We start from the raw sequence: 27,894 nt of genomic DNA, 5'->3' as shown, positions 1-27,894 counted from the left end.
CGCGGCGAAGCGGGTCTCCTTTCCCGGTTTGCTCTCTCGTTCCCCAAACCCCGAGCAAGCTGGTCTCCTTCCCTGCGGTTTGCTGGGTGGCTCCGGGAACGCGAGAGCAAACCGGGAAAGGAGACCAGCTTCGCCGCGGTTTGCTCTCCCGTTCCCCGAGCAAGCAGGTCTCCTTCCCTGCGGTTTGCAGGGGGTTCGGGACCGCGAGAGCAAACCGCGGCGAAGCGGGTCTCCTTTCCCGGTTTGCTCTCTCGTTCCCCGAACCCCGAGCAAGCTGGTCTCCTTCCCCGCGGTTTGCAGGGGGGTTCGGGGAACGCGAGAGCAAACCGCGGCGAAGCTGGTCTCCTTTCCCGGTTTGCTCTCTCGTTCCCGGAACCCCGAGCAAGCAGGTCTCCTTCCCTGCGGTTTGCTGGGTGGCTCCGGGAACGCGAGAGCAAACCGGGAAAGGAGACCAGCTTCGCCGCGGTTTGCTCTCCCGTTCCCCGAGCAAGCAGGTCTCCTTCCCTGCGGTTTGCAGGGGGTTCGGGAACGCGAGAGCAAACCGCGGCGAAGCGGGTCTCCTTTCCCGGTTTGCTCTCTCGTTCACGGAACCCCGAGCAAGCTGGTCTCCTTCCCTGCGGTTTGCAGGGGGGTTCGGGGAACGCGAGAGCAAACCGCGGCGAAGCTGGTCTCCTTTCCCGGTTTGCTCTCCCGTTCCCCGAACCCCCCCTTGAAGCCGCCCAACAGCGCTGCAGTGTGGCCACATCTAACACCACTTGCAGCGCTGGTTGCTGTAAGTGTGGCCACTCTGCAGCGCTGGCCCTATACAGCTGTACTAATACAGCTGTAACTACCAGCGCTGCAAAATTTTAGATGTAGACATGGCCTGAGTTCTATTCTCAGCTTAAGGACCTTGGGCTAGCTTTGTCTCTGTGCAGCTGTTCTCCGTGTATTAAGTGAGGAGTATGCAGCTTCTCTACCTCTAAGGGAAGGCGGAGCTAAACCTATCAAGGTTTGTCAAGTGTTTGGAGATCCTCACATGGAAGACACTAAAAGAGGACGATGCATTCTCTACCTTTACTGTGTTTGTGAAGCTGAATTCCTTATGCAGTTTGTCTAACCTGCCTTGTTCCTCTCCCTCATTTCTATAAAAACAGAAGCAGTCTGGAGCTTCATAGCATGCCTTGAATTCAGTCAGAAGAGGACTTCCCTCCCAGACAGACACAATCATTCCCTGAAAGGACTGGGAACATGGATGGGTAACCACAGCTTGGGCTGGCTAGGAGATCTATCCCAAGTGGTCCTCTTGAGTCACTGACTCCTGGAGTGGACACTCCAGGGCTCAGACAGCCTTCTCTGACACTTCCAGACCCGAAGCCAGCCCAGAAGGCCTGGAAATGGCAGTTTTAATAATCCATTTGCCCTGCTGGGAGCCAAGACAGACAACAGCCGTTGCCTTGGCAGAGATTCAACAGGATAGTGCCCAGAGCACGGCTTTGAGAACTGAAGTGTTCCGCTAGCTCCTTCAGACTGAAGCTTGAGATCCCATAGAGACAGTTCAGCAGATCTCAAAACCTGCCACATGATGGTACACAAGCTTCTTGAGAGAAGGGGTGGGGCAGTCTAATGAAACCAGAAGAGCGTAAGGGCACATACTGCTCACTTGAAGATGTCATTCGTCCCTTTTCTTCCCTCTCTGTCATTTGGAAGAAGACTCAGCCAAACAAGTGCCTTACTGTAAGTTTCTAGGTCTGGTCTCAAAGGGCCTTAGTCACCCTAACAGAGGCAAGTCAAATACCAGCAGAACCATGAGGGTCTAATGCCTCTGTCCCACTGACAGAAAAAAACTTCTGGGGCTTTGAAAGATTTCAAAGTATTTAACCAGCCAGCTTGTTTCTGACCCACAGGCTCATTCAGGGGAAGGAAGATTTGAAACCACCTACCTCCCACCCAACTCCCTAATTGCCCTGGTGACTCTGGACAGTTGGGGCTACCAAATCGAGTTCTGTACAAGCTCAGGAAAATGCCCTCTTGGGCATGCACTCAGGTTCTGTGATATCTAGACAATACAGGATTGGTGATCCACCCCCTCTGGCTTTGCAAAATGCCAGCCATGCCTACCTCACCTTGGCTACTCCCAAACCCCACCCACTTCCAGTGCTTGTCCCTGGTGCGTTACTCCCCACTTACCTACACAGTCACTACAGACAGGGAACTCCTTTCTGGAAAAAGACCAGATACCGACAGTATAAGAGACAACTAAAGAATGTGGGAAGTTCAGAACTGAACTGGGGCTCGTCTCTCCTCCACGGGGGCTGGTTAGTTTGATCTTCTCATGCCAACCCTCCCAAATGGGCTCTGTTATGTGACAACAATTCTGCATCAACTACCAGAGAGGAAACAAGCCGAAGGGTCAATTTGCCAGCGGGCTGCTCCAGGAATTCTGCCATTGCCTCAGAGACATTCGTTCCCCCAGCCCAGACTCTTTATGACCAGCACTCACCTTGAGCAGCTCATACATATAAAACCGAATATCAAAGTCTGTCAGGATCTGGTACAGTTGCTGAAACAGATTGTGGAGAGAAAGAGAAGGGAAAATAAATATTCAGCTCTTGATTGTTTTAGTCTAAAACTGCACCTCTTAGTTCCTAACCTCCACTTCCTCAAGTACTGAAGCCACTCTGCGTCCTTTTCTACCGCCAGAAGCCAAGGCCTGAACTCAAAGGGAATGCCAGGGATCCGTGTAGGGTTACTTTGGCTAACAGGATATGGACATGGAGACGTGGGCACAGATTCCGTAGTGGGGAATGTTGGCGTCCTACAGACCCATCATTGCCCCTTTGCTTCCCCTAGACTGGATGATCGCCTACAACATCGGAAAGCAGACAGACACGCTTAGGAGAATATTAGCTTTCCTATTTCGGCCGCATCTCAAGACTATCTACCCTAATCAAGAAGGCCAGAGTGACAGCTGCTGCAAAGGGACAGAGAGGGTAACATGGAAGGGAAAGCAGTCCAGAGACTCCATCACAAGGTGGGAAAGAGATCACAGTATTGAGTTCCTTACTGGCAGTGTAAGTGATCTACGCAATCTCACTCTCTCCTATTGGGATTACTAATCACTGCCATGTAAAGCAGCAGGGGAAGCATTTAAGACCCAGGGTGCACTTTAAGGCACAACTCATCCGTAATACCACTAATATCTTTGTCACCCAGTCACACCCAGCGGGAGCCACACCCTGGGTCATGATTAGCACAGATTTAGCATTTCACTTTATATCCATCATTGGCACCTTCCTCCGCCCGACCCTGCTCCACTGCTCCTACCCCATGGGGAGAGTTCTTCCCAAGAGGCCCAGCATGGTGCTAGGAAGCAGCAGCTATGCGAAGCATGACGTGCACATTGGAGTTTTATAGAAAACAGCAGGATTTAACCTTTTTCTCTTTTTAATAAACAAGCATCTCCTCAAAGCCCAGTCAAATTGTTTGATTTCATTAACTTCAAAGCTAGCTGCTGGCTCAGGGCACTGCCTGGTAGTTTCAAGAAAACCTCACAGTGGCGATTTGAAATTCACATTCCAAGAAACTAGAGCTGATCCTGAATTCTCTTCAACTCTGGAGCTGTGTCCGGTTAAAGGCTGAAGATGGATGTAAACAAGTCACCACCTATGCCCAAGGCACCCTCAGCAACACACCTGAGCAGCCCAGCCTTCACCATCCCTGCTCCAATAAGCTGCCTATTCATCCAGCAGTGTACAAAGAACATTTACAAGCACAGGAACTGTTCAGTGCCTCTTGGGGTGCAAACTCACTTCTGTTTTCATGAGCTAGGGTGATCCTAACATCCAAATGCAACTCACTGAAGCAGGCACAAGTCAGCAAGGAGGAGACAAAAAGAGACAGCAATAAGCTACAACAGGCTGTCTGTTGGCTACTGGGACTCACCGGAGAACCTTCTGCCCTCCTCCAGCACACCAGCAGCCTCCTTATGCGTGCCCTGGAGCAGATTATTGCTAGTGGAGCACAGCTCTTTCATCTGAAAATTCCTTTAGTTTTCAAACAAGCCATTTTGAAAAGTTTGGGGGTTTATGAAATTAGTCTTTCCATGAAAGACAGACCATAATCATCTTTACGAACATAGAACTTTCCTCTGTAGATTTGAGACAGCTGGGACAGATTATTCTTCCCATTTTACAGATGGAAAATTAGAGACTAAGGCCCAGATCCTCAAAAATACTTTGGCAACTAACTCCCATTGGTTTTGATGGGAGCGAGGTACCTAAATGACCTTTGGGGCTAAGTGACTTGCCAAAGTAGCACAGAGCATTGATGTCAGATCAGGGGACAGAATAGAGATGGGCAAACTTTTTGGCCTGAGGGCCACATCGGGGTTCCAAAACTGTGCGGAGGGCCAAGTAGGAAGGCTGTGCCTCCCCAAAGAGCCTGCCCCCACCCACTATCTTCCCCCCTCAGAATCCCCAACCCATCCTGTTCCTTGTCCCCTGATTCCCCCTTCCCCAGGATCCCCCACCCCTAAGCACCCCCCCAGGACCCCACCCTCTATCCAAAACCCCCGCTCCCTGTCCCCTGACTGCCCCAACCCCTAACCACACCCCTGACAGGCTCCCTGGGACCCTCTGCCCCTTATCCAACTCCCCAGCTTCCCACCCCCTTACCATGCCGCTCAGAGCGCCAGGACTGGCGGCTGCACCGCCCAGCCAGAGCCAGCTGCACCGCCGTGCTGCTCAGCAGGAGCTCACAGCCCCGCTGCCAGCACAGCAAGCTGAGGCTGCAGGGGACAGCAGGGGAGGGGCCAGGGGCTAGCCTCCCAAGCCAGGAGCTCAAGCGCCGGGCAGGACAGTCCAGTGAGCCAGATGTGGCCTATGGGCCGTAGTTTGCCCACCACTGGGATAGGACAAAGTGCTCTCATTCCTTAGTCCCATGTCAGGCTGCCTTCCCCCAAGAGCCTGACAAAGACATTCTAACTATTATCCCCTCCCAGACCTCTCCCCATACCACTCCCCTGACGCTAGGCTGCCTTTTCAGCTGAAGTTGGTTGCCCAACAGCCTCTTTAGAAGCACTTCCTCGTATAAACGGAAAATGAAATACAGAACAGCTCCCTATGTTTTTACAAGAGAAAGTCAGAGAAGTTGCTGGAGGTGCTCACGCTACTGCTGAATGGACGGCTTGGCACAAGGGTGGAATGGGGCATTTTAACACTCTTCCTGAGCATTCCTCTCTGTAGCTGCCTTGTACCATTTTACGCCCACTGATTGTTTCTACCACCCTTTTAACCTGCTACACCAGAGCCAAGGTCTCCACAGCATGGTGCACCAACAAGAACATAGCTTCGGGAAATCTCACCCATGGAGAGAGAAATAAAATGAACATCCTCCCAGCAGGGTTCCAAGCCTTCTTTCTTTAAGCTATTTACAGAGCACTGGCAGCTCCCTTCATCACCAAGCTCTCTCCAGAGTTCCGTTCTCACGCTCCGTTCTCAGTGTGGTTTTAGTTTGGAGGGTGACAAACATCACTGTGTATCTTGATGATTTCAGTTAACATCTGCTCGGTTAACTGCCAGCCCATCAAACTGAACCTGGGCTCTGCTCTGCCAGTCAAACTGGTCCCTTTTCTCCTCGTGCACTAGCACCAGCCACAAAGGCTCCACAGGCCAATCAGGCCTTCAGAGGTACCTGTAAAGCGCTCAAGGGCTTGCAATGGGTTTGTACAGATGGAACTGATTGTCATTGAACAATTCTATTGATGCCCAAGAAGGAACCAGCAGGGCTGAGAGGAGTTAACCAGTAAACACCATTTCTCACTACAGTAAGCTAGTCTCCCTGCCTACGCAGGGGGCAGAGATTTCTGGAATAAGGCACTGTTCTTTTTATGACTTTTCAAGATAGGACTGCATTTAAGGGGTGCTGCTTGGAGGTGTAAAGCATTCAAATGAGATCACTTGAAAACAATTTACCTGTTGGCTGCTGGTGTTTATAGCTAAGCTAAGAAACAGTTTTATTTCATGCCTTTATATCCCATGTACGTGTTGCAAGTGTAGTGGGAGTCTATATTTATTCTCAATATGCAGAAGTCTGGGTGGGAAGGTGCAGGGAAGCTGTCACTCAAGAGGTGAAAAATATAACTAAAGGGAATCCCAGGACATAGGACCCCTAGCAGCCTGTCTGCATCACCCAATACACAGAGAAAGAGGAGGGACCAGCTATCCCATCCTCATAGTCTATGATCATCTCCATCCTGGGTAGAGATGTAATCCCTGCTGCTCCAAAAGGGATCTGGATAAAGCTCCTTCACTTTCTTCTACTCTACCCCATACAGCCTGGCTCTCCCTTCCTGATCTGCTGTGCACCTCTGCCATTTCTTCCTCTCAAACACCTCTTCTAAACAGCCTGTCAACTCTACTCCTGCCTTTCAAAGTGGGATCTACTAAAAATAAGATAGCACAACTTGCGCAGTGCTGCTCTTCGAGGCAGGAGCCATTATCTTGCAGACCTATGAAGTACCACACATTACTGGGACTATGCAAATATGCATCATTTGAAGGTTGTTGGGGGAGAATGGAGGAGTTTGGGAGCATGGAGGCATGTCAGCTGTTTTAACTTCCAGTTGGAAACAGAAAGACAATGGGCACTTTGTGCCTCTACCTAATGACCATTTGCCTGACTTTCATTTTGTTTGAAGTCACAATTTAAGGCAATCATATGCGGGTAGCTTGTATCTCAAAGATAACCATAAGTATGAACAAAATTTAAGAGAAATGTTGGCCACTCATTAAGACGCAAGTAGAGACATTCTGTTTCACATGAGAAAATAATTTAAGTATGATTTTTCAAACTCCGGCTCATCAAGCCCATAGGGATACAATGAAGCAGTTTAAGATTATAATTTGACCAATGTAGAAGATAAGGTTTTCATCTACTTAAGATATTTCTAGGGCCGCCTATCACCACAGAATCCAAATATTATCATTTTAAAATGTTTAAATTCCTTTGATTCTGAAGTTTGAGAATCTCTAAATCTGTGAACTCCGGCAGCTTTTCTTTAGGTAGAACATACAATGTTTTAGGCTCCACTCGCAAAGACAGACCATAAGGCAGCTGAGGGAGTCCAAGCAGTACTATTCGCAGGGTTATGCAAATACCACTGGCAATGCTTGTGCTCCAAAGAAAGTGACAATAACCAAGTAGCGTAACAAGCAATTAACATTAAGCAAAAATGTCATTTCTCTGAAAGCACAAGGGAAAGCATTTGCCAGAAGAGAAGCTCAATAAGGACATTTTCTAGCTTCAAAGAGGATATTACAAATGAGAGAGAGAGAGAGAGAGAGAGAGAGATAAAAATGTAATACTGTAAGGTATTTGGCAGTGGCCCATCATAGTCAAAACAGTCACTTGGAATCAGCTTGAGAACCCTCCACTCATGCTCTGACAATTTTTTCCTGACACACACACACACGGTTGTCACACTGCCATTGGGTGTACAAGTAATTATAGCAATCACAAGTTCAAGCATTTAGCATATGGACCAACAGCACCAAAATGAGTATGAGGACAATTCCCCATCACTCCAATTAGAAACATGGAGCATTGAAAGAAAGAAGGAAAAAACTGAAACAAGTTGGAAAGCTTCCAGTTTAAGTCTCCAAACATCTTATTAACAGGGTTCAAGGAGAGCCAGCGAGAACTGGCATGAGGATTCTTGGACTGGTTGTCACTCAGCCCTCCAAGCACTTCACTCCTGTCTTAGTAGAGAGAAAGAGAGAATTTGGGGCTTTATTTTAAAAGGAGAAATCCTCTTGTGTGTGTTTCCGCACATGCATTGGCTACATAGGCACTCAGTCATCTGTGCATGTAAATACATGAACTTGCAAACTCAAAAAATGCAGGTCCTAAACAAGGACACTGAGGTATAGGCTACAAATCTACTACTCTCTCTTTGCCAGGCTGAATGTCTCATGATGTAGACAAGATTTTCATATTTTCAGTTTGAAGCAAAGTTTTCCAGGTCTCTCTCATATCAATCAGCAGAAGTCAGACAGTAAAATAAAGAATCTTTAAAATTTGAACTCATTTGTATCTTGATGTTTCTCAAGATTCAGGCTTTTATATTTACTTTTTAATTATTCATTTTAAAACAATTTAATTTCTTCTGATGCAATGGCCACAACTCAGCAATGGAACTTCTGACGTCCTGTTCAAATACAAACGACATGGGTAACAATGCACAACTTAGCTTGCAATCACTGGGGAAAATAAAGCAAGCAACTATTCCTGTTCTTGGTGGGAATGACAGTTCGCTAGGAATGTGGCACACGATCCATACCAAACCATCAGGAGAGACCATTTAACTCCCCTGCTACTGTATCCACTGACCATAATACCCAGATATCTTTATGTTTGGAACAGTATTTAGGAGACAGCATTATCTGGTAAGAACTGGGTAGGTTTTCATAGAATATAGAATTGGAAGGGACCTCAAGAGGTCATCCAGTCCAGTGCCCTGCACTCAAGGCAGGACTAAATATTATCTAGACCATCCCTGATGGGTGTTTGTCTTGTGTTGTTAAATGTAATATCTCCCCCTCACCATGCTATACCAGCTGGGGAAGTGAGAAGCAAATCACTGACTTGGAAATATGCCCTGCTTTGGATTTTTATGCAGAGACATTATTAGGCACATGTGGCTTTTCGGGATAGCAAGAAGGGATCCTTGTTAGAAACAATTTGATTTGCTACTGCAGGGCTTGGCTTTATCTCATGCTGTTTGTTAAAAAGTGTAAGTGAAGTGTAACAAGTACTGTAAAAGATTTTCAGCCATCAACCAAAATGGCTATGTCCTGGGGGCCAAATGCCTTGAGGCAGCATGCTTGGTGTGTACAGAAGACCATAGTTCAGAACAGTACACACTGTTTGCACAATCCAGCTGATTCAAATTAAAGTAATTTTAATTAGCCCAGAAAGGCTGCTGCATAACACTGCCCTTGTTGCCATTGACTCTAATGGGGCAATGCCCAATCCCCCTCAAACACTCACAGGAAAGATTCTCTTGCATGTTACTATATTCTGGTCTCCCTGCTAAATCCCTACACGGCATAAATAACGTCCAAAACGCTGCAGCCATATTAACTACCTGCACTGGTTGTGGTCGGCACATTACAGTAGCACTTGACTCACTACACCGACTCCCATGTGATGGAAGCCATGCATGCAATCTTGAACCGCAAGGCTTAGAGGACTTGCAGGTCTTTCACATGGCCAGCATACTGCTTCCTTATTCCTTCCAGCATGTTTTCAGTGACTGCAGCCAAAGTTGCTAGTAGCCCCATCTTGAGGGAAAGGGTTCCCAAGGCTGGGTATGAACCTTCCTGGGAAACCATAGGTTTGCAATGCTATGGGTGGAACACAGGGAACACTTATTCTCTAGGCTCCGAACTGAGGGGGTTTCTTCTTTTTACTTCCTCTCCTTTTCCCCATATTCTAGCAACTCTACCTCTGAGAGGCCTCGAATTTGAGCTCTTTTGGGACCATCCTGGAGAGCAGAGAAATTCATCAGAGAGCAAAGGGACGCAATGTAATAACCTTGGGACCAAAGGTGTCGAAGCACTTAAAGATACATAGAGGTGCCTAGGTGCTTAATTCCCATTGACTTAAATGAGAGCTCATTAGGTGCCTATCTGTATCTTTAGGCACCTACATACCTTTAAAAACCTGTCCCTTGCTGATCGAGGAGTGAAGGACCAAGTTCTGCACCTCTCCGTAATAGCAAGTTGTACTGGCAACAGCCCAGTGACATTCCTTGTACATTTCTTGAGTACTTTGAGGCCTAAATCCTAAGAAGCGAGCATCTCCTAACAGTTCGCACACTCAGTCAAGTTATTCGACATCACAGGACAGTATTTTCCTACATATGGAGTAAGAAAACGGCTCGGAGACACTGGGGTGCTACCTAACGGCTGTTAGAATTAATTGTGAATGACTCATTAGAAGGCCATCTCGCAGAGTTAACAACTTATGATACAAATGTACCTGGAGCAAGGAGGGATCACCACACCCACTTCAGAAAGTTACTAACTACACAACTCTTTTGCAGATTAGCTCATTTCCCCCAGCCAGAAACTGCCACAGTAGCAAATATGCTCACTGATGGACCAACTTAGAGAGGTTCATCAGAGGAAAAAGAAATATTCCACTCAGCTCCTCAACTAACATAAAGGCAGAGAATATAGAGCAGTCTGGAAAAAAGCTTTACATCTCCTCCAACACAGGTCATGTCAGACCTTGGCTATGATCTTTCCAAGTGAGAACACTCACTCTCAGACTTTAAGCCACGACTCTACACACCAGCTCCGCGGGATTTCTATGCAAATCAGTGCCACCATCTCCATCAACAGCCCTGCCATAAATAGAGTATGACAGCAGAGGGATTAACTTGGATTTAAAATACAGCACAGCAGCAGTTGCTATGTTGAGAGAGGGTAACTAGGAAATGCAATAAACTCTCCCATTTTCCTGTATCCTTGGAACTCACACCTTAAAGTCACAAGGAGGGACAGCTGGGCAGCTTACAGTTTTATTTCTCAGAGCCATACTCAATCTGTGTTGGCTGAAGTTACAAAGGAAGGTGGTGCATAGACAAAATCCATTATTTCCCCCACTGTTGTCAACAGCAACTTGGCTTTTCAAAGGGCCTCCAGTCAACCTGGCGTATGGCAATTTTAGAGGACCTTGAGTCCTCCCACCTCCCCCATTTTGGTACAAAGACAAAGAGACTCACCTTAAAATCTGTATTATTGATGTACTCAAACACCAAAGCTGGGGTCTTTGACTGCAAGAGAGAAAGGTGAATGGTTTAGCCATCTTCCTGCAAGAGCAGTAACTTCTGCCCTTTCTGAGCCCTGTAATTCTGACTGACAAAAAACACAGTTGCATTCACTTTCCTGCCCGAAGCTTTTGCTCACTGTTGTGCCCCACACAACAGGGTAGGAACACAATCCCCGCTCTGCTATCAAAGCATGCTGGAACAAATCATGCTTATTACCTACACAGCAAGCATCAGCTAGGAATTTCCCACCATGCTTTTCCCCCCTCCAGCTGGTTGATCACAGATAGCATAAGATGTTAGTGCACAGCAAGGTGAAATTTACCAACTCAGCTGTGAGGTGATAAATGAAATTGTATCATTCTCTTGCTAATACTTAGAACTTGTTAATCATTTTCTCTTGTAACTGTCAATAAACTAGAAGGTCATGTGACCCAGCCCAACAACCCCTTCCCTTATCATCCCCCAACCAACAAAGAAATCGTTCTGAGCAAACGTAGCACCTAAATACCAAACCAGACCAAACAAGAGAAATATTATCTAGGAAGGAAGGAAGAGGAAATAAGCAATAAGCTGTTAGGTACGAAGACAACAAGATGTAACCAAGTGGGAGGATGAGCACCCGCTATCAACTCACCTGGACAAATCTTACCATTGTTTAAGGCACAAGTGGCCATGATGCAGAGATGGGTGCGTGGGTGGGTGGTCAGAAAGCTTTCCCCCCCACCAATCAATTCAAGAGGCATCATTAGCTACAGAAAGGGAATCAAGGATTTTGGGGTACAGGGAAGACTACCGAGTCATCCAAACCAAAGTATTCTCAAAAGAACCTAAAAACCCAAAACTACATCTTCCTTCACTGAAGAGCAAACAGCAAGATGACAAGATAACCAGCAATAAATAGGAGTTTTGCACTTGAAACACGTATTCCCATCAATTACCCTACAGACTACAGCTCAAGACAAGCCCAGCACACAAGATACCTCAGGACATACTGATACCTACCACTGGATCCTTGACAGTGTCAATCAGCTTAATGATGTTGGTGCCACCTCGCAGATTCTCCAGAATCTTAACCTCTCGTTTTATTTTCTTTTTCTTCACTGGCTTAAATACACAAAAGTGATTAGAAGTGAGACCCGTTCATAAGATACCACCAGTTATCATCCAATGATTTACACTCAACTACTTCCTGCCTCTTGGGGGAGGGAGAATGAGAACACCCCTAGCGGCAGTTTTCAGAAAAGGCCGACACAGGCAGACCTGCGCCTCAAACAGTGAATTTGCTCTTGTCAGGATGGGTGACTTTCCGTTACATGCAATGGCAGAGCACTTTACAGACAAAACCAGCCACCTGTACTGTGGTGGTTATCAAGTTTAAAAGCACTTGAAAACGACACAACACAGAAAAGGTTACAGTTAATTGGTATGCATTATTGCATTTATCATCATATGACAAATATGGCAGATGTTAAAGGAAACACAGGCTGTGGTACAACACACGATTTTTCGTTCCATTGCTGTGCAGTTCTTATCTTGAGTCATTCTTCAGCTACTTAATTTGCTGAAATTCCAGTTATCAACCTTTATGAAGCCGGTTAGACATAAGCGTATAATTACACACCATTTAGTCCTTCAACTACCCCAAAGAGTGTGAACACTCAGTAAAACTGCACCTGTTGACAAGTTATTGCTTTCATACACACTTCAAAATATCCTTACAATTTTTTTTTTTTAAAAAACTGTTGTAAACTTGTCTTCAAACATAAACACTCCAAAAAAAAAACTTTTTTTTGGGAGCAAACTTTACAAAGGAGGGTTCTTATCAAATAAAAAGGTTTTTTTCCCACCCAGACTGATCGACTGCCCATTTCAATAACTCAGCATAAGAGGAGTTACAGTTGTTGACTCTATTCCTGCCCCCTGCTTGGAGGAACAAGCAGCACAGCAAGTAAATTTTTAAGACAATGGCTATAAACAATGGTTCATGGGCCAGGAGTGATCTGCAGATGGAGCCATGGAGAACCACAGCGAGGTACTAAGAAGGGATTTCAGTTCATGAAAAGCACTCTCTCCTATTCACATATTGCTCCCTCCCAAAAAAAATGGCTTGTAGAATGAGAAACTTTAGAGATCCACCACTGTAACATCGAATTGAAAAACTTTCCTTTTTCATTTTGGCTGCCTCCTGAAGCACTGAAAGTTAAAGATCCCTGAGAGGCTTTTAAAGTCTAAGCGCTTTCAAGTTGAAAACAAAAAAGACAATAAAACCCCTTACTCACAGGTATGAGCACTAACCCCTGTGTCAGATCCTGCCTATAATAGAAAACATATCAAACACAAACCAATGAATTCTCAGTAAACAGACTGCTCAAAAAGCAAGAAAGCCAAAGGAAAAAACTGAAGTTTCAGTTAACAGACTATCATTAAACATGTTATATTTAAAATCTACATCAAGAAAACATTAAAGTAGGACTGTTAAGTACCCAAAAATCAGGAAAAAAAAGTTAAGTTAAATTGCACATACCACCTTAACTCTACCCCCTTGTGAATACACACTACTATACAGTTAATCATGATCTCAAATTCTCTCTCAAATTAAGTCATTCTAGGCTTTTGGAAAGATAAAATTCCATACAGTAACTAGCCAAATAATGTTCTCATTGTGTGACTGTGTTCTGAACACCTTAGGAGGATCTGGCCAGGTTTGCAAGATGCATATTGAACAAGGCAAGGGCTTCTATGTAGCTCTTTCATAGATTCAAGAACTGGAAGGGACCTTGAGAGGTCATCAAGTCCAGTCCCCTGCTCTCATGGCAGGACCAAATAAATACTGTCTAGACCATCTCTGACAGACATTTATCAAACCTACTCTTAACTATCTCCAGAGATGGAGATTCCACAACCTCCCTAGGCAATTTATTCCAATGTTTAACCTCCCTGACAGTTCGGAACTTTTCCCTAATGTCCAACCTAAATCTCCCTTACTGCAGTTTAAGCCCATTGCTTCTTATTCTATCATTAGAGGCTAAGGTGAACAAGTTTTCTCCCTCCTCCTGATGACACCATTTTAGATACCTGAAAACTGCTATCATGTCCCCTCTCAGTCTTCTCTTTTCCAAACTAAACAAACCCAATTCTTTCAGTCTTCCTTCATAGGTCATGTTCTCAAGACCTTTAATCATTCTTGTTGCTCTTCTCTGGATCCTCTCCAATTTCTCCACATCTTTCTTGAAATGCAGTGCCCAGAACTGGACACAATACTCCAGTTGAGGCCTAACTAGCACAGAGCAGAGTGGAAGAATGACTTCTCATGTCTTGCTCACAACACACCTGTTATTGCGTCCTAGAATCACATTTGCTTCTTTTGCAACAGCATCACACCGTTGACTCATATTTAGCTTGTGGTCCACTATAACCCCTAGATCCCTTTCTGCCGTACACCTTCCTAGACAGTCTCTTCCCATTCTGTATGTGTGAAACTCATTGTTCCTTCCTAAGTGGAGCACTTTGCATTTGTCTTTGTTAAACTTCATCCTGTTTACTTCAGACCATTTCTCCAATTTATCCAGATCATTTTGAATTATGACCCCATCCTCCAAAGCAGCTGCAATCCCTCCCAGTTTGGTATCACCTGCAAACTTAATAAGCGTACTTTCTATGCCAATATCTAAATCGTTGATGAAGATATTGAACAGAACCGGTCCCAAAACAGACCCCTGCGGAACCCCACTTGTTATACCTTTCCAGCAGGATTGGGAACCATTAATAACTACTGAGTACGGTTATCCAGCCAGTTATGCACTCACCTTATCGTATCCCCATCTAAATTGTATTTGCTTAGTTTATCAATCAGAATATCATGCAAAACTGTATCAAATGCCTTACTAAAGTCTAGGTAGACCACATCCACCGCTTCTCCCTTTCATTCAGTGTGAACCCGCAGCAAATTTTGCAGTATGTAATTAAATTTTAGATACAGATGTGCTGCACAGCCTACCTTCAAAGCATTAAAATATCATCCCATCTTTACTGCATGTACACAAAGAAAGAGAGTCGGATCTCAAGTCAGTCAAATCAAAACAAACCCCATTTTCACCAGAATTCTCCAAAGCCACTACCCCTCAATAAGGGCTATTTCTCTGCCAGATTATGTTTTGTTTTCGCTCTCCAACCATTTTAGCTTTAGAGCTGTTCTGAAAGCATTACAACTGTATTTATTTATATAATGGAGCAAGTATCTCCTCTCTCATGTGCTGTCAAACACAGCTGGACCATTTTGACTCAAACTTTCCAAAACAGGTCATCTTCCAACAGACACCACGGTTAGAAATTTTCAATTCAAAAGGTGAAAGCTGCAGAAAGTTAAGAACTACTGAAAACATGGGTTTACTATGGAAACAATTAAGCAAACCCTCACAAAAAACAGTTACTGAGGCTCCCATAACACATGAATTGCAGCACAAGATATAATGCAACCGTATAAAATTGCACCGTGCCCATCAGTTACAAGAGTCAATCAGTGCCGTGGACTGTCAACACTCTCCAGTGTCCAATGGAGAGATGACAATGGAAGGTAAGAGTCACACAGGTAACAATGACAGAACTGGAACATCTGCAGCAGCAGGGGAAGGGAGCAGTCGCCTGTGTGTGTCATGGACCCAGCACTGTAACAGTGAGAGAGGGTTGTTTGTTTTTTAAGCCACCAGGAAGCGGTTTCATTACGGGACTGTAATTCTGTCCATAACAGAATGGCTACATAAACCTTCTAGCTTTGCTCCTGTGGTTTGTTCATCATCTAAAGGCCAAGATGGAATTAAAGGGACATAAATCCAGTTACTGTATTTGTCCATCTGTACTCAGGTACATGCACACTCTGTGCTGCTAGTAATTGAAAGAACTAACTAGGTTGCCACTCCATCCTCATCACAAGCCCATTAAGCCTAGCCACGAACAAAGTCTCAGAACTATGCACGAGCTGCTCCATCACATACACTTCAATATCTAGGCCCAGCCAGGAAGCTGAAGAGGCATCCTTAACTTGTCAAAAGGATAAAAATGATCTCATTTGCAGTGCGTTTGCAGTTGTGTTGGTCCCACGGTATGAGAGACACAATGTGGGTGAGGTAATAGCTTTGATTGGACCAACTTCTGCGGATGAGAGAGGGGAGCTTTCGAGCTACCCAGAGCTCTTCTTCAGCTCAAAAGCTTGTGTCTCACACTAACAGAAGTTGGTCCCAAAAAAAGATATTATTTCACCCTCCCTGTCTCACTCTCAAAGTGACGTCAGACAGTTAACATCTGTATTTCACGTCCTAGTCTAACAGAGTGGAGGTGTAAAACCCACTTTCCCCTTACACTGTATTAACTCCGAGATCCTTAGCACCAGTGTAGGCAGAGGTACTGTGGTTCCTCCATCCTGAACCTTTTAAGATTCTTCATTATAGCAGCAATGACCACTCTAGTTAATGATGAAGAAAGGTTTCTATTCTAACCCACTTCTCAATCACTCATACACGTCCCAACATTTTGCCTTTTGTCACGAAAATCTCCGGGCTTGGTCTCTGGCTGAAAGTGGTTTTTCTTCTTTTCAAAATGCGAGCAAACACTGTTCAGCCACTTTTCAGATCAGAGAGAGTGACTAAAACCTCTGTAGCTGAAATGCCAGCAGATAGATGTTGAAATCTGACAGGGTTATCGTTGTCATTAAAAATAAATCGTTTGGAGAGCTCTAGCAATAACTGGTTTCAACTTGATTGAGTTAGGACCCTTTCAAAACTACATGCAATGCGTATACAGTGCATTTGTACTGCTAAGCTCATTAAGCGTGTAGCTAAGGCCAGACAGTAGACACAGCTAACTCAGCCCTGCACTTTACAAGGTGTGCATGGACAGAGGCAAGGGCTCCACAAAGCCCTGCAAACCTTAGCACAGTGGCTCGCAAACTTTTGTACTGGTGACCCCTTTCACACAGCAAGCCTCTGAGTGCAACCCCCCATATATATTTAAAACACTTTTTTATATATTTAACACCATTATAAATGCTGGAGGCAAAGCGGAGTTTGGGGTGGAGGTTGATAACTCGTGATCCCTCATGTAATAACCTCACAACTCCCTGAGGGGTCCCGACCCCCAGTTTGAGAACCCTCGCCTTAGCAGGTCTCTCCTCCACACAGACAGGAGCTTCTACAGCTGCTGACCTGTTAAGAAGCACAGGAGGGAAACCCTGCTCTTGTGCTCCTTGGCAATGCCATAGCTGGGGTATAAGCCTGCCCCACTTAGCAGTATTTAAGGTTAGACGGGAGAGGGCTCTCTGCTTGATACCTTATCAAATGATTGGCACAGGGCATTCTGGCAGTATTTAGCTAAACTGTCAGGATTATGGCATTTGTGTCTATCATTTCTTCTTCAAAAAGAAGTCCTAGGAAGTTCCACTAAGTACTACATTAGGGGAATCAAAGGGTTGCACAGTTAATGTTCAAAGGTCAGGAGCTGCCAGCCTGAAGGTCACATGTAACTTTCCCTCGACCCCCTTGTACATATGCATTATGCTCACGCTCTCATATACATCATACAGGTTTCTCCTACAACCTTAAATATCTGCATACTCTCTTTTACTACTATGGCACTAGCCTCATAATGCCAAACAAAGCTCATTTCAGCCCGCTGGCTGAAGAGTACACAAACCGCACAAAATACTGGATGTTCCCTTGTATATGCAGAAGGGCACCTCACTTTACAGCTGAGGCTGGGCTACACTTCCAAGTTTAATAGTATAACTATTCTAGGTAGAGATGTGATTTCCCCCCCCCCCATTCTCTTTCTTTCTAACTGAAATAGCTATACTGATAAAAGCCCTAGTTATACCAGTATTAAGGTGCCTAAGGGTACGTCTATACTACCCACTGAATCAGCAGGTAGTAATTGATCTATCGAGGATCAATTTATCGCATCTCATCTGGATGCGAAAAATCGATCCACAAATCGACGCCCGTACTCCACCTCGGCAAGAGGAGTAAGCTGTGTCGACAGGGGAGCCGCGGCAGTCGACTCGCTGCCATGAGGACGCCCAGGTAAGTCGAACTAAGACACTTCGCGTAGTTGAAGTCGCGTATCTTAGATCGATTCCCCACCCCACCCCCCAAGCGTAGACCAGCCCTTAGACTGTGATAAGTTATTCTTCCTCTTGTACAGGAATACCTATTACCAGTATAAAGCATCTTTATACCAATGTAAGCGTGTCCATGCCGGATGTTGTGTTTGTACTACTTTAATGACATCAGTATAGTTAATGCAGCACAACCTTCTAGTGTAAATAGGGCCTCACTTTTGTAGATAACTGCCTCCTCTCCCAAACTGCATCTACACAGAGAGGCATTAAGGACTGAAAACAAAATGTGCAGTGCATGTCTGCTGATCACATTTTATATACCTTAGAGCAGGGGTAGGCAACCTATGGCATGCGTGCCGAAGGCAGCACGTGAGCTGATTTTCAGCGGCACTCACACTGCCTGGGTCCTGGCCACTGGTCCGGGGGGCCTCTGCAATTTAATTTTAAATGAAGCTTCTTAAACATTTTAAAAACCTTGTTTACTTCACATACAACAATAGTTCAGTTATATATCATAGACTTATAGAAAGAGACCTAAAAACGTTAAAATGTGTGACTGGCACGCGAAACCTTAAATTAGAGTGAATAAATGAAGACTCGGCACAGCACTTCTGAAAGGTTGCCGACCCCTGCCTTAGAGACAAGAACAACGAGGAGTCCTTGTGGCACCTTAGAGACATTTTTTTTTTAGTCTCTAAGGTGCCACAAAGACTCCTTGTTGTTTTTGCCAATGCAGACTAACACGACTACCACTCTGAAACCTTAGAGACAACCTTAGGAAGCTAGAATATGACAAAGACAGTGTAAACACATGAGAATGAAAAATACATATGCTGCAGCCTGTGTAACTAGAGTTGTAGAGAATACTGTTTAGGAGAAATATCCTGGGCATGCAATTCGAACCTCATTCTAATACAGATTTGCGACTGCATGCAACTTTAATCACTCAAGGCAGGAAGTGACAATGTTAATCAGGCAAACTAATATTTTCAACCTTTAAAAAAAAAAAAAAAAAGGAATATTCTTTGTTCACCAAATCCTATCGGCAGATGCTGTAATAATTCCAAAGAATCAGTATGCAAATCTTGGTGTGCTGAGTCCAATCTCAGAAGAACTTGCCTAGCACCCGTATGACAATGTTTAATAGGTAGATTATACTAAAGGCCTGTTTATAGCTAGCAATTGTTACCAAGGGGGTTATTATAACCAACCTACTAAGCACAACATTGATTGCTCAACAGGGAAACTGGCTTCAGGACAATTGAATTTATTTTGTCATTAGCAAATGTTAGCTGGAAAACCAAGTAATACAGATTAAAAGCAGTTGTGAAAATGACCATTTGTTTTAACAATAACTTATGCCTTCACTGTCTTGCAAAATATCCTTTACAAAGAAGTTAAAGTTTCCTTTTAAAGTCTCAAGAGCAGCACGGGGGGGAGAAAAAGCATTTGAAAATCCTAAATTGTTTTTGCCTTTATAATTCTCCTCTCCCACCCTCCAAAGTTGCATACCGGTAGCATTCATCCTTTCCGCTGGAGGATGGATGGACAGGGCTCCAGCCAGGACACTTCAAGACTGCAGCACTTGAGATATTCAGGACCCAAACCTGGATCCTCCTTGCTGGACTGGCCTAACAGAACGTATTTACCAAGGTTCTGCCCAGTGCGAGTGTGAACAGACTGATTACACACCCACTTTGCAAATGCCCAGCTATGAACACTCTCCTAGTTCTTAACTAACCAATTGATCATGTTGTGTGATAAACCAGCAGCTGCTTGGTGCAACTGAGTGACATCTTTGTTTTATCACTTTAAATCGAGTACACAATTTTAATCAACCACAACACCATTCAAAAAAAACGGGACTCTGGCAACAGAATAAGCTTTAAACCGCACAAGGCTAACAGCCTAGATTGCTCCCCCCACCTGGGTATCTTGTAGTAACTCTGGGTATTTTAGCTACACATCAGTGACCTGTTTAAACGAATGTTGTGGAATATGCAATAGGCAGATGACTTGGGCCAAGAGAAAGGAGGCGCATCTTCACAGCACAACTGAAAGAGCAGAGGGGAAGGCACTGAACTTTGGTGTGAGCTCAGTTTTTAGGATGGAGATGGTGACTGAGTTAAAAGCTGCAGCCATGAGGAACCAATGACATATCTGATCCTACTCCAGGCTCTCTTCTTCACACCAATATGAAAGTCATTTAAGTATCTTAAAGTTAGTTTCTTCAAAAAGGCTTATAAAGACTCTAGCCTTCAAATAAAGTCATATAGTGGTTCTCAGAGAATCTAATAAAACAAGACGGAAAAGGAGGTTTTCACCCTACTGAGAGGATATTACAACCCATAAAGATGATAAAATATATGACTGTACAGTAGTCTGTAGTGCCCACTCATCAAAACCGCTGCTTAGAAGGAGCTTTGGATAGGCCCCTCCCCCCAGTAACTCTGATGGGGGGGCGGGGAGGGAGAAAATGGACCAAACTGTTACATTGCAATTAGGTGTATGAGCTAATGCAGCAGCTCCAGGGCTGAAAGCACCAAAATGAGCGAGAGAACAATTCCATTCTCGGTAGAAACACAAGCCCTTACACTTCACCACTCGATCCCTCTGCTTTTTATTACAGCCCTTCCCAATCCTTCATGTGGATGCTGCCTATTCAGACTGTAAATGCCTCAGGGGAGGTACCTTTTCCCTTGTGTGCCTGTAAACACGGAGCAAACTGAACAAAATACACAAATCTAGAGAGAACAGAAGTGGGGAAAAATCCTACATAGAGCTGGATATAGAGATGCTAGAGTCACTGCCTTTGGTAGACACCAGTATTGGAGATAACAGGCACAAGAGAGAACTCAAACTCATAGGCTGTGAACATCAGCAAGGAAGCGGCACTATAGGTGTGCACTGACAACTATAATGGTCCCAAGTATTCCCATCTTCTTTCACTCATTTGTAACTTTCTCAAGGTTTTATCTTTGGGGCTGCAATTTGCAATGCTTATTCTTACCTTCAGAAAAGGGGGGGGGGGGGGGGAGGAGGTCTCCCAGCGATTTTAGCCAAAACAGATGAGCCATTTTCAGGCACAGAGGGATTGGGGGGGGGGGGGGAGTGTCATTTTCTCCCCCCTTAAGAAAACATGATTGCAGCCAAGTTGTGTGTTGTTTTTTAAAATAGCTTTAGCACCTCAGCAGAAGGTGATGGAAAACTGAAACTTGGTATGTGTACAGCACCTAAACTGTAGATAGGCCTTTCCCTGGTCCAGTGAAAATCCAGTTTGACTGGGCTTGAGTTTTTGTTTTAAACAACATAAGATTTGGACATCTGCACTCAATTATCTTAGGTAACTGACAGTCCACTGATAACGTGTATGCACATTACATAAAACTTAATGGGGCCTGTCACTGACTAGATGATGCCCTGATATTCCTTTGGCTGTGCAGCAGAATTTCAAGGCTCAATCCTTGGTCCAGCTGCACAGTTCTTGGGCTAGGATCTGAGTGGGAGGCAACAGTGGCCACATGCCATCTTTGCACGTCTCTTGATCCTCCGATTGGTTTGGCCCTTCGCATAAAATTAGAGCATCCTGAGGCTGTTCTAACTTCAATTGCTAATGCCCCCCACCAAGAGGCAGTTACACCAGATGGGGATCACTGGAGCACAGTGGCACCCTGACTATACTCCCCTAAGCTGAAGGACATGCCTTACACACACCCTAAGCTGGCAGAGAGCTAGGTACCTCACCCAAAGAATACTCCATACTAGGAAAATCCTCAGTAGCCTGGTTCATAGGTGGTGCCTGCTTAGGGTGGCCTTACAGATTCTTTGCACCACTGAAGAGTGCAAAGGCCAAGCAAATGAACCCTCACTTTTAACAGCCGATTGCTGTGGAATGCGATCTCTGAAAGTGCAGGAGAGACAAGGCAAGGGTTCCTGCCTCACTGACTCTACTTATGTGCACCACCGAGCCTTCAATCGTTGTCTACCTACAGTGGGATGTGGAGGAACTCACTTTCACCGTTTGCTTAAAAAAAAACAGCCAGCCGCACACTTAGGACGTTTCATACAAAAACGTTACATTAAGGTTGGCAAGTGAAGCATTCAAAAGTCAGGAAGTGACAAAGTTAAGGTTACCTGCACAGATGCATTATGACATGCTCCAGGTGAATGAGGCAAGGTTTTGTAGTGAAATGGTATATGGTCCAGAGGATCTTGCCTTATTCACGACACAGTTGTATGGTGTGTCTTGAAGTAAAGCTGGAGCTCACAGCATCCTGCCCTCATTCACCAGAAAAGTTGTTTGGCATGTAGCAAATGAGGCAACAGGCTATGGGAGAAGAATAGTTAAGGCAGAGGACTGGGACTTAGGAAATCTAGGCTGTATTCTTGCCTCTTTCACAGACTTTCTGTGCGACTTTTGACAAGTCTCTCCCTCCTCACCCTATTCCCTCTGTGGCTCAGTTTTGCATCTGAGAAACCATGATAAACTTCCTGATATCACAGGGGTGAGGTCAGGAACTCAGACATTATGGTGATGAGAGCCACAGAAAAGCCTGTAAAACACATCCTTTATTCAGTGCAGTGTACAGCAGATAAGACATGGGCTATATTGAACAGTGAGAGTAAAAATATTGAACACCTGTCTAGTTCACTAAGTACTGTATCAACTTGCACACTGAATGAGGCCTGGGTCCTGCAGAAAAACACTAGGTGATTATGTCATTAGCGAGTACAGCAGTACATACAAACAGCTCTGCACTTCAGGAAATGTTACAAAAAATTAAGATGTCAAATAGGTTTATTCATCAGCAAGTGATTTTTTTTTAGGCCACACGCGCAACTTGTTAAATTCTGGTTTAATTTTTCCTTTCACAGACTAGAGGCTGAATTCAGAGGGCCAGAAAGATGCATCCTATTTACTAAAACTCAAGAATACACCACTAGGCTTAATTAGTACAGATGTAGTGACAGGAATCTAAGTAATCCATGTAGATCAGATAGTGACATTATCTACACGAGCTATGATTTCGCATCACACACAAGGTGGCAATGTGAAAGTTGCCTTTTACTGATCCAGTTTCCACTCTGAAGAAAGCTCATCTTTACCTTCCTGTACTTTCTGCTTTCACGATGTGACTCCAGGAATGCTGTTTACACACTGAAGTGAACAATGTCAGCCTGAGGCCTAAGGGCAGCACAACACACTGACAGTTCAATCTCACTGCCAGGCCCAGCAGACACTAGGTGCGTTGCGGCAGCAGCACACTCAGACCCTGGGGAGAGGGAATGCCTTGCCTTGCTCAAATGACCTCTCCAACTCACTCACAAGTGATGCTGACAGGCTCCCAAAATGGACATGGATCCAGTCTACAACAGGAAGAAGATATCATCCCACTGCAGGTCCTCTGGGCAGGAAGTGGGAGGGAGAGAGACAGGAAGGTTTCAGAAGTCCCTTTCCTGGCAACAGTTGCTCACTGGCACCCATTTGCATACAGTGATACGTGGGTTCTCCTGGCACTGGATCAGCCATCTGAGATCCACCACCAAAGCCATAGGGTGGATTTGCCAGATTGGTGATGAATAGAAGCCTATGGTTTCCTGTGCTTAGTTAAGTATTTCTTCTTATTTCTAAGAGATACCTCTCCATATAACAATTATATGCTGGCTACCTTTTAACGTTCTCTCTTTAAATGCTGACTTTTCTGCCCCCAGAGTGACAAACAAATTCTTAGACCATGGCAGCAGCACCCAAAGGAGGGACAGGTCTGAACACTAAACCAAAAAAATTCAGTTACAACATGCAAGCCTCATTTCTATATATGAATATGTCCAACCAGCAAAGTGTTTTGTGTGGGGACTCTCACTGAAGATTCATATCACTTTGATACCTTAATTCTGAACCCTAGTTAAGCTATTGAGATAGTTAACTTCTCAGAAGCAGCTGGGAAGTCACACCCTACCCAGCAACTGTTGCCAGGCAGAACATAATCCATGGCAGAACAAGTTGAGCGCGGAGAAGAGCAGAGGAATCAGAGGCCCTGGATGAGCAGACCACCTGGTCCTGAAGGAGAAAGGAATGGAGCAGAGCCAATGCTAGCTGGCCTGGGCTACCAAGGGGATTTTGTCAGAGCAAACTTTGTCAGACCTAGTAGCCAGTTCACAGGCTGATAGATACATGCTGCTCTGCTGAAAAGGGCCAGTTAGCTACCAGCCACAGCGGTTGAGGGGCCACTTCCTAAGTACAGCCAGCCTACCCCAACTGTAAAACTGAGGACTGATGCTTGTCTGAGCTCTCAGCATTTCTAGTACTGGAAGCAGGCTTCTGTACACTAGGGGGAAAAAGCAAGAAGACCATGGTGGACAAGGACCACAGCTGACAACCACTGTGAAGCCAAAGCATTCTCTTAATTCACCAATCTCTTATTTCTCTCCCCTTTAAATATCCTTCCTTAATCAGCTGAATGGTCTGCTGCTAAATAATGCAGTTATCACTCCTTTCATAGGCTGAGCAGGCTGCTTCCAGTGCTCGCAGGCAGCAGTGATACCAGAAACTGAGCTCCCCACATGCCAGTATGGGGCACTTGGCTGTCCCAAACCATTAGGATTTTAATAGCTACTTCTGTAGTTGTGTCTTTAACATGAAACTATCATGGGGATGTTACCATATCAGAACATACCATGCAGTGAGCGACGGTAAACAAGTTTCCTCCTTTGCCTTGATTTTCAATTATGTTTATTCCTAACATTAAATATCCAAGAATTTGCCATCCAAGATACTTTCTAGAGTACCAAGTCCAAGATTTAGTTTGCTTTCCCAAAATCTAGACAGCCTGGCTCTCTCACAGTTAAATGCCAATCATTTAAAGGTTAATGGAAGGATTCCCCCTGAAGGCTTCACATTACTGTTGACAGGACAGTTTGCAAGCCATTTTAGACAAACATTGCCAGATATTATTTACCAAGTTCAGACAGCACATCCAGTCCCATTCAAACATCAGGACATACAACATTCCTGTCACAGTTGCAATCTGACAAGCAACTCATGACTCCTACTACCCAGGGTGGGAGAGGAGAAAGAGATCAAAACATCACTACAGGACAAGTTGAAAACGTGTTTCCAGAGATGTAATCCAGCACCCCAACATCAGAGAGGGCAGGGCTGAAACCCAGATTTATCAGACACCGAATAAGACCTAAGGCCTCCCCATGCCCCCAATAAACCCAGCAAGATGTCCCCTTCCCTACACGTTTCCAGCTTGAAAAAGACTAAAAATCATTAACTGGACACTCACCTTGAGGATTTTCACAACTACTCTCTCGTTGTTGGTAATGTTTATGGCCTCAAAGACTTCACTGTATTTTCCCCTGCCGAGTTTCCGAACCAGTTGGTAATCATCCTGATTACTGTGGACAGCAAAAAGGAAAATAACTGACAGGCTACTGGGCTGGAATTCTCCTTCCTCCCTGCCCGATTAGCCCTTCACATCCAAAGCACTTGGAAACAGCTTTGTGCATTAGTGATCTGCTTTCTGATGAGGGGGCAGACTTGAAACAGCTACATTCTCTCTAGTTTGAGAGAGAAACTAGTCTCTCTAGGTTGAGAAAAGCTTTTAATCAAATAGCTGAGTTTGCAGCACAGGTGCCCACAACCATCACCTCTCCGTGTCACAACCCCACAGAGAAGAGGGGAGGGGGCACTGTGACACTCCCTCCCATTCTTGAGCCTGCTCCCTCCACAGCTTTTAATATCCTTCTCAGGGAGGAAGACACACACTGGCAGCTCTGAGATCTCCACCCACCCCTGGACATCTGCTCTCACGGGGAGTCTACTACAAGGTTGTTTCTGGGGTGGGCTTCGCTGGCAGGTTCACAGAGCCATTATGAGGGGCAGTGCCAACTTCCCTAATGCATTTCCTTGGGGCTCACTCGGTACCACACTCCACCACCCCACAGTGAGATCTGAGCCATTTCCCACCTGACGAGGTAGTCATGGAGGGGGGAGCAACTCCCATCCATCCACCCCTGGCCCTGCATCTGGCAGAGGGGTGAAAGCTCAACATACTGGGCTCCCCCTTGCCTCATCTCTGCAGTGTGGGTGGCAGCAGCGGGTTCTCCCTGAGACAGGATTTGGGGAGCGAGCCCTGAATCATGAGAAGGCTCTCCAGCCTGCCCCCCTCAGTCACCAGATTCCCAGAGCCCCCACCCAGCGTCTCAGCCCAACCCCCTCACTCCAGTCCCCTGCGCCTCAGTCCCCCTGCTCCAGCCCCCTGCGCCTCCCCCGGCTCCAACCCGCCCCAGCCCCCCTCAGCCCGGTCCAGCCCCTCCCCCGGCTCCAACCCGCCCCAGCCCGGTCCAGCCCCCCTCAGTCCGGCCCCTCCCCCGGCTCCAACACGCCCCAGCCCCCCTCAGCCCGGCCCAGCCCCTCCCCCGGCTCCAACCCGCCCCAGCCCCCCTCAGCCCGGTCCAGCCCCTCCCCCGGCTCCAACCCGCCCCAGCCCCCCTCAGCCCAGCCCCTCCCCCGACTCCAACCCGCCCGCTGCCCGGCTCGGGGCGGGGGCCGCTTTACCCCCAGCTCGGGACGTGCGCCTCGTAGTCCCAGTACTCGCGGCTCCTCAGGCTGTTCACCTCGGCGTAGACCCGGGCCCTGCTGCCGGCGGCCGGGCCGGGCATGGCGGGGGCGAGCGGCGGGGGCGGCTGCAGGAGGCGGCGGCGCAGGGGGCCGGCGGGGCTGCCGAGGCGGGGCACGGAGCGCAGGAGGGCGGCGGCGGGGGGCAGCAGAGCCAGGCCGGCCCAGGGGGGAGCGGGGCGGGGGGGCCGGTCCCGGCCCGGAGGGGGCGGGGCTGGCGGGCCGGGCTCCGGGTGCCGCGCGGTCTCTGCCCGAGGCCCGATCCCCAGCGGCGGCGGCAGCCTGAGCCGGCCCCGAGCGCAGCGCAGCGAACCCGGAAAAGGGGCTGATCCGGCGGCCGCGGCCCAGCCAGCAAGAGAGTCCGCGGCGGAGACCGGCTGGGCGGGAGCGCGGGGCACAGCGACCCCTGCGGCTGGGGGGACTCACCGCAGCCGCTCGCGCTCTATTACTCCCATGCGCCCCACCTACCCCTAGAGCCCTAGAGCCCCGCCCACCCCAGAGCCCTCTAACCCCGCCCCATGAGCCCCACCCCTAGAGGCCTCTAACCCCACCCACCTCTAGACAGCTATAACCGTGCCCCTAAATGAAGCCCCTAAATCCCCAGGAAGCCCAGTCTCCCCGGTTATCCCTAAAGCCCTATAATCCCTTTTACTCCCAACCTCCCCTCCTACTCCTAGGGACCTGCAACCCTTCTCCAAACCCAAGTGGTATAATCCCTTTTACCCCAAAACCCTATAAATCTCCCACATCCCTGCTACCCATAGAGCCCTACAATCCACAATCTTCACTGTCCTGCGATTCCCCAAAGACCTACCAACCCCAGTCTCCACCACTAGCTTTCAAACACTAAAGCCTTATAACCCCTCACCTCCCTTCCTAATCCCCCTAGTCCTACAGTCCCCTATGCTATTGCCCCAGACTCTGAGCCTTACTGAGCCTCCACTCCATTCCAGCTCCATAACCCTGAAATACATAACCCTAAAACCCCCTACAAGCTAAAGGTTCCAGAGCCCTGCAACTCCCCATCCAACCAGGCCCCACCCCACATCTCAGAGCCTAAAAACTCCTTCCCAGTTCTTCAGTCCCCCCAAAGTCTCCATCACACATCCTCCATCACCTACTCCTCCATCTCCATCGAACCTTACTGCTGCTTCTACACCTTCACCTCCTGCATATCTCACCACCATTTCAAGCTAAACACCATGGCACCTCTCACACCATCCCCAACATGCAGTGGTGGCTAAAAGACACAATGGAGCTCAAAATAAAGGGAACCATTTTAAACCTAGCCTGACCTGGTCTCCTTTGACTCCTTTCTAAAGTAGTTTAGAAGGGCACCCA

At 46.5% G+C, this 27,894-nt stretch overlaps 1 protein-coding gene across 4 annotated transcripts in view; it reads right to left on the bottom strand.

Annotated features, from left to right (window-relative positions):
* Positions 1–26,615, bottom strand: part of CSNK2A2 (casein kinase 2 alpha 2) — a 44,428-nt gene extending 17,813 nt beyond the window's left edge. For all 4 annotated transcript variants that reach the window (XR_004002773.1, XR_004002774.1, XR_004002775.1 and 1 more), the window contains exons 1-5: positions 26,494–26,615; positions 25,220–25,331; positions 11,822–11,923; positions 10,772–10,822; positions 2,483–2,542 (exon numbers count right to left, since the gene is read on the bottom strand). Coding sequence is in view for 1 of the 4 variants with exons in the window: in XM_030581269.1 (XP_030437129.1) it covers positions 2,483–2,542; positions 10,772–10,822; positions 11,822–11,923; positions 25,220–25,331; positions 26,494–26,597 (429 nt within the window). In the remaining 3 variants the exon portion in view is untranslated. The remainder of the gene's footprint in view (positions 1–2,482; positions 2,543–10,771; positions 10,823–11,821; positions 11,924–25,219; positions 25,332–26,493) is intronic.
* Between the last annotated feature and the right edge of the window lie 1,279 nt (positions 26,616–27,894).

Source organism: Gopherus evgoodei, chromosome 12 (assembly GCF_007399415.2).
Source record: "Gopherus evgoodei ecotype Sinaloan lineage chromosome 12, rGopEvg1_v1.p, whole genome shotgun sequence".
In the NCBI taxonomy this organism is placed as follows: Eukaryota; Metazoa; Chordata; order Testudines; family Testudinidae; genus Gopherus; species Gopherus evgoodei.
This window is presented reverse-complemented; position numbering and strand designations above follow the sequence as displayed.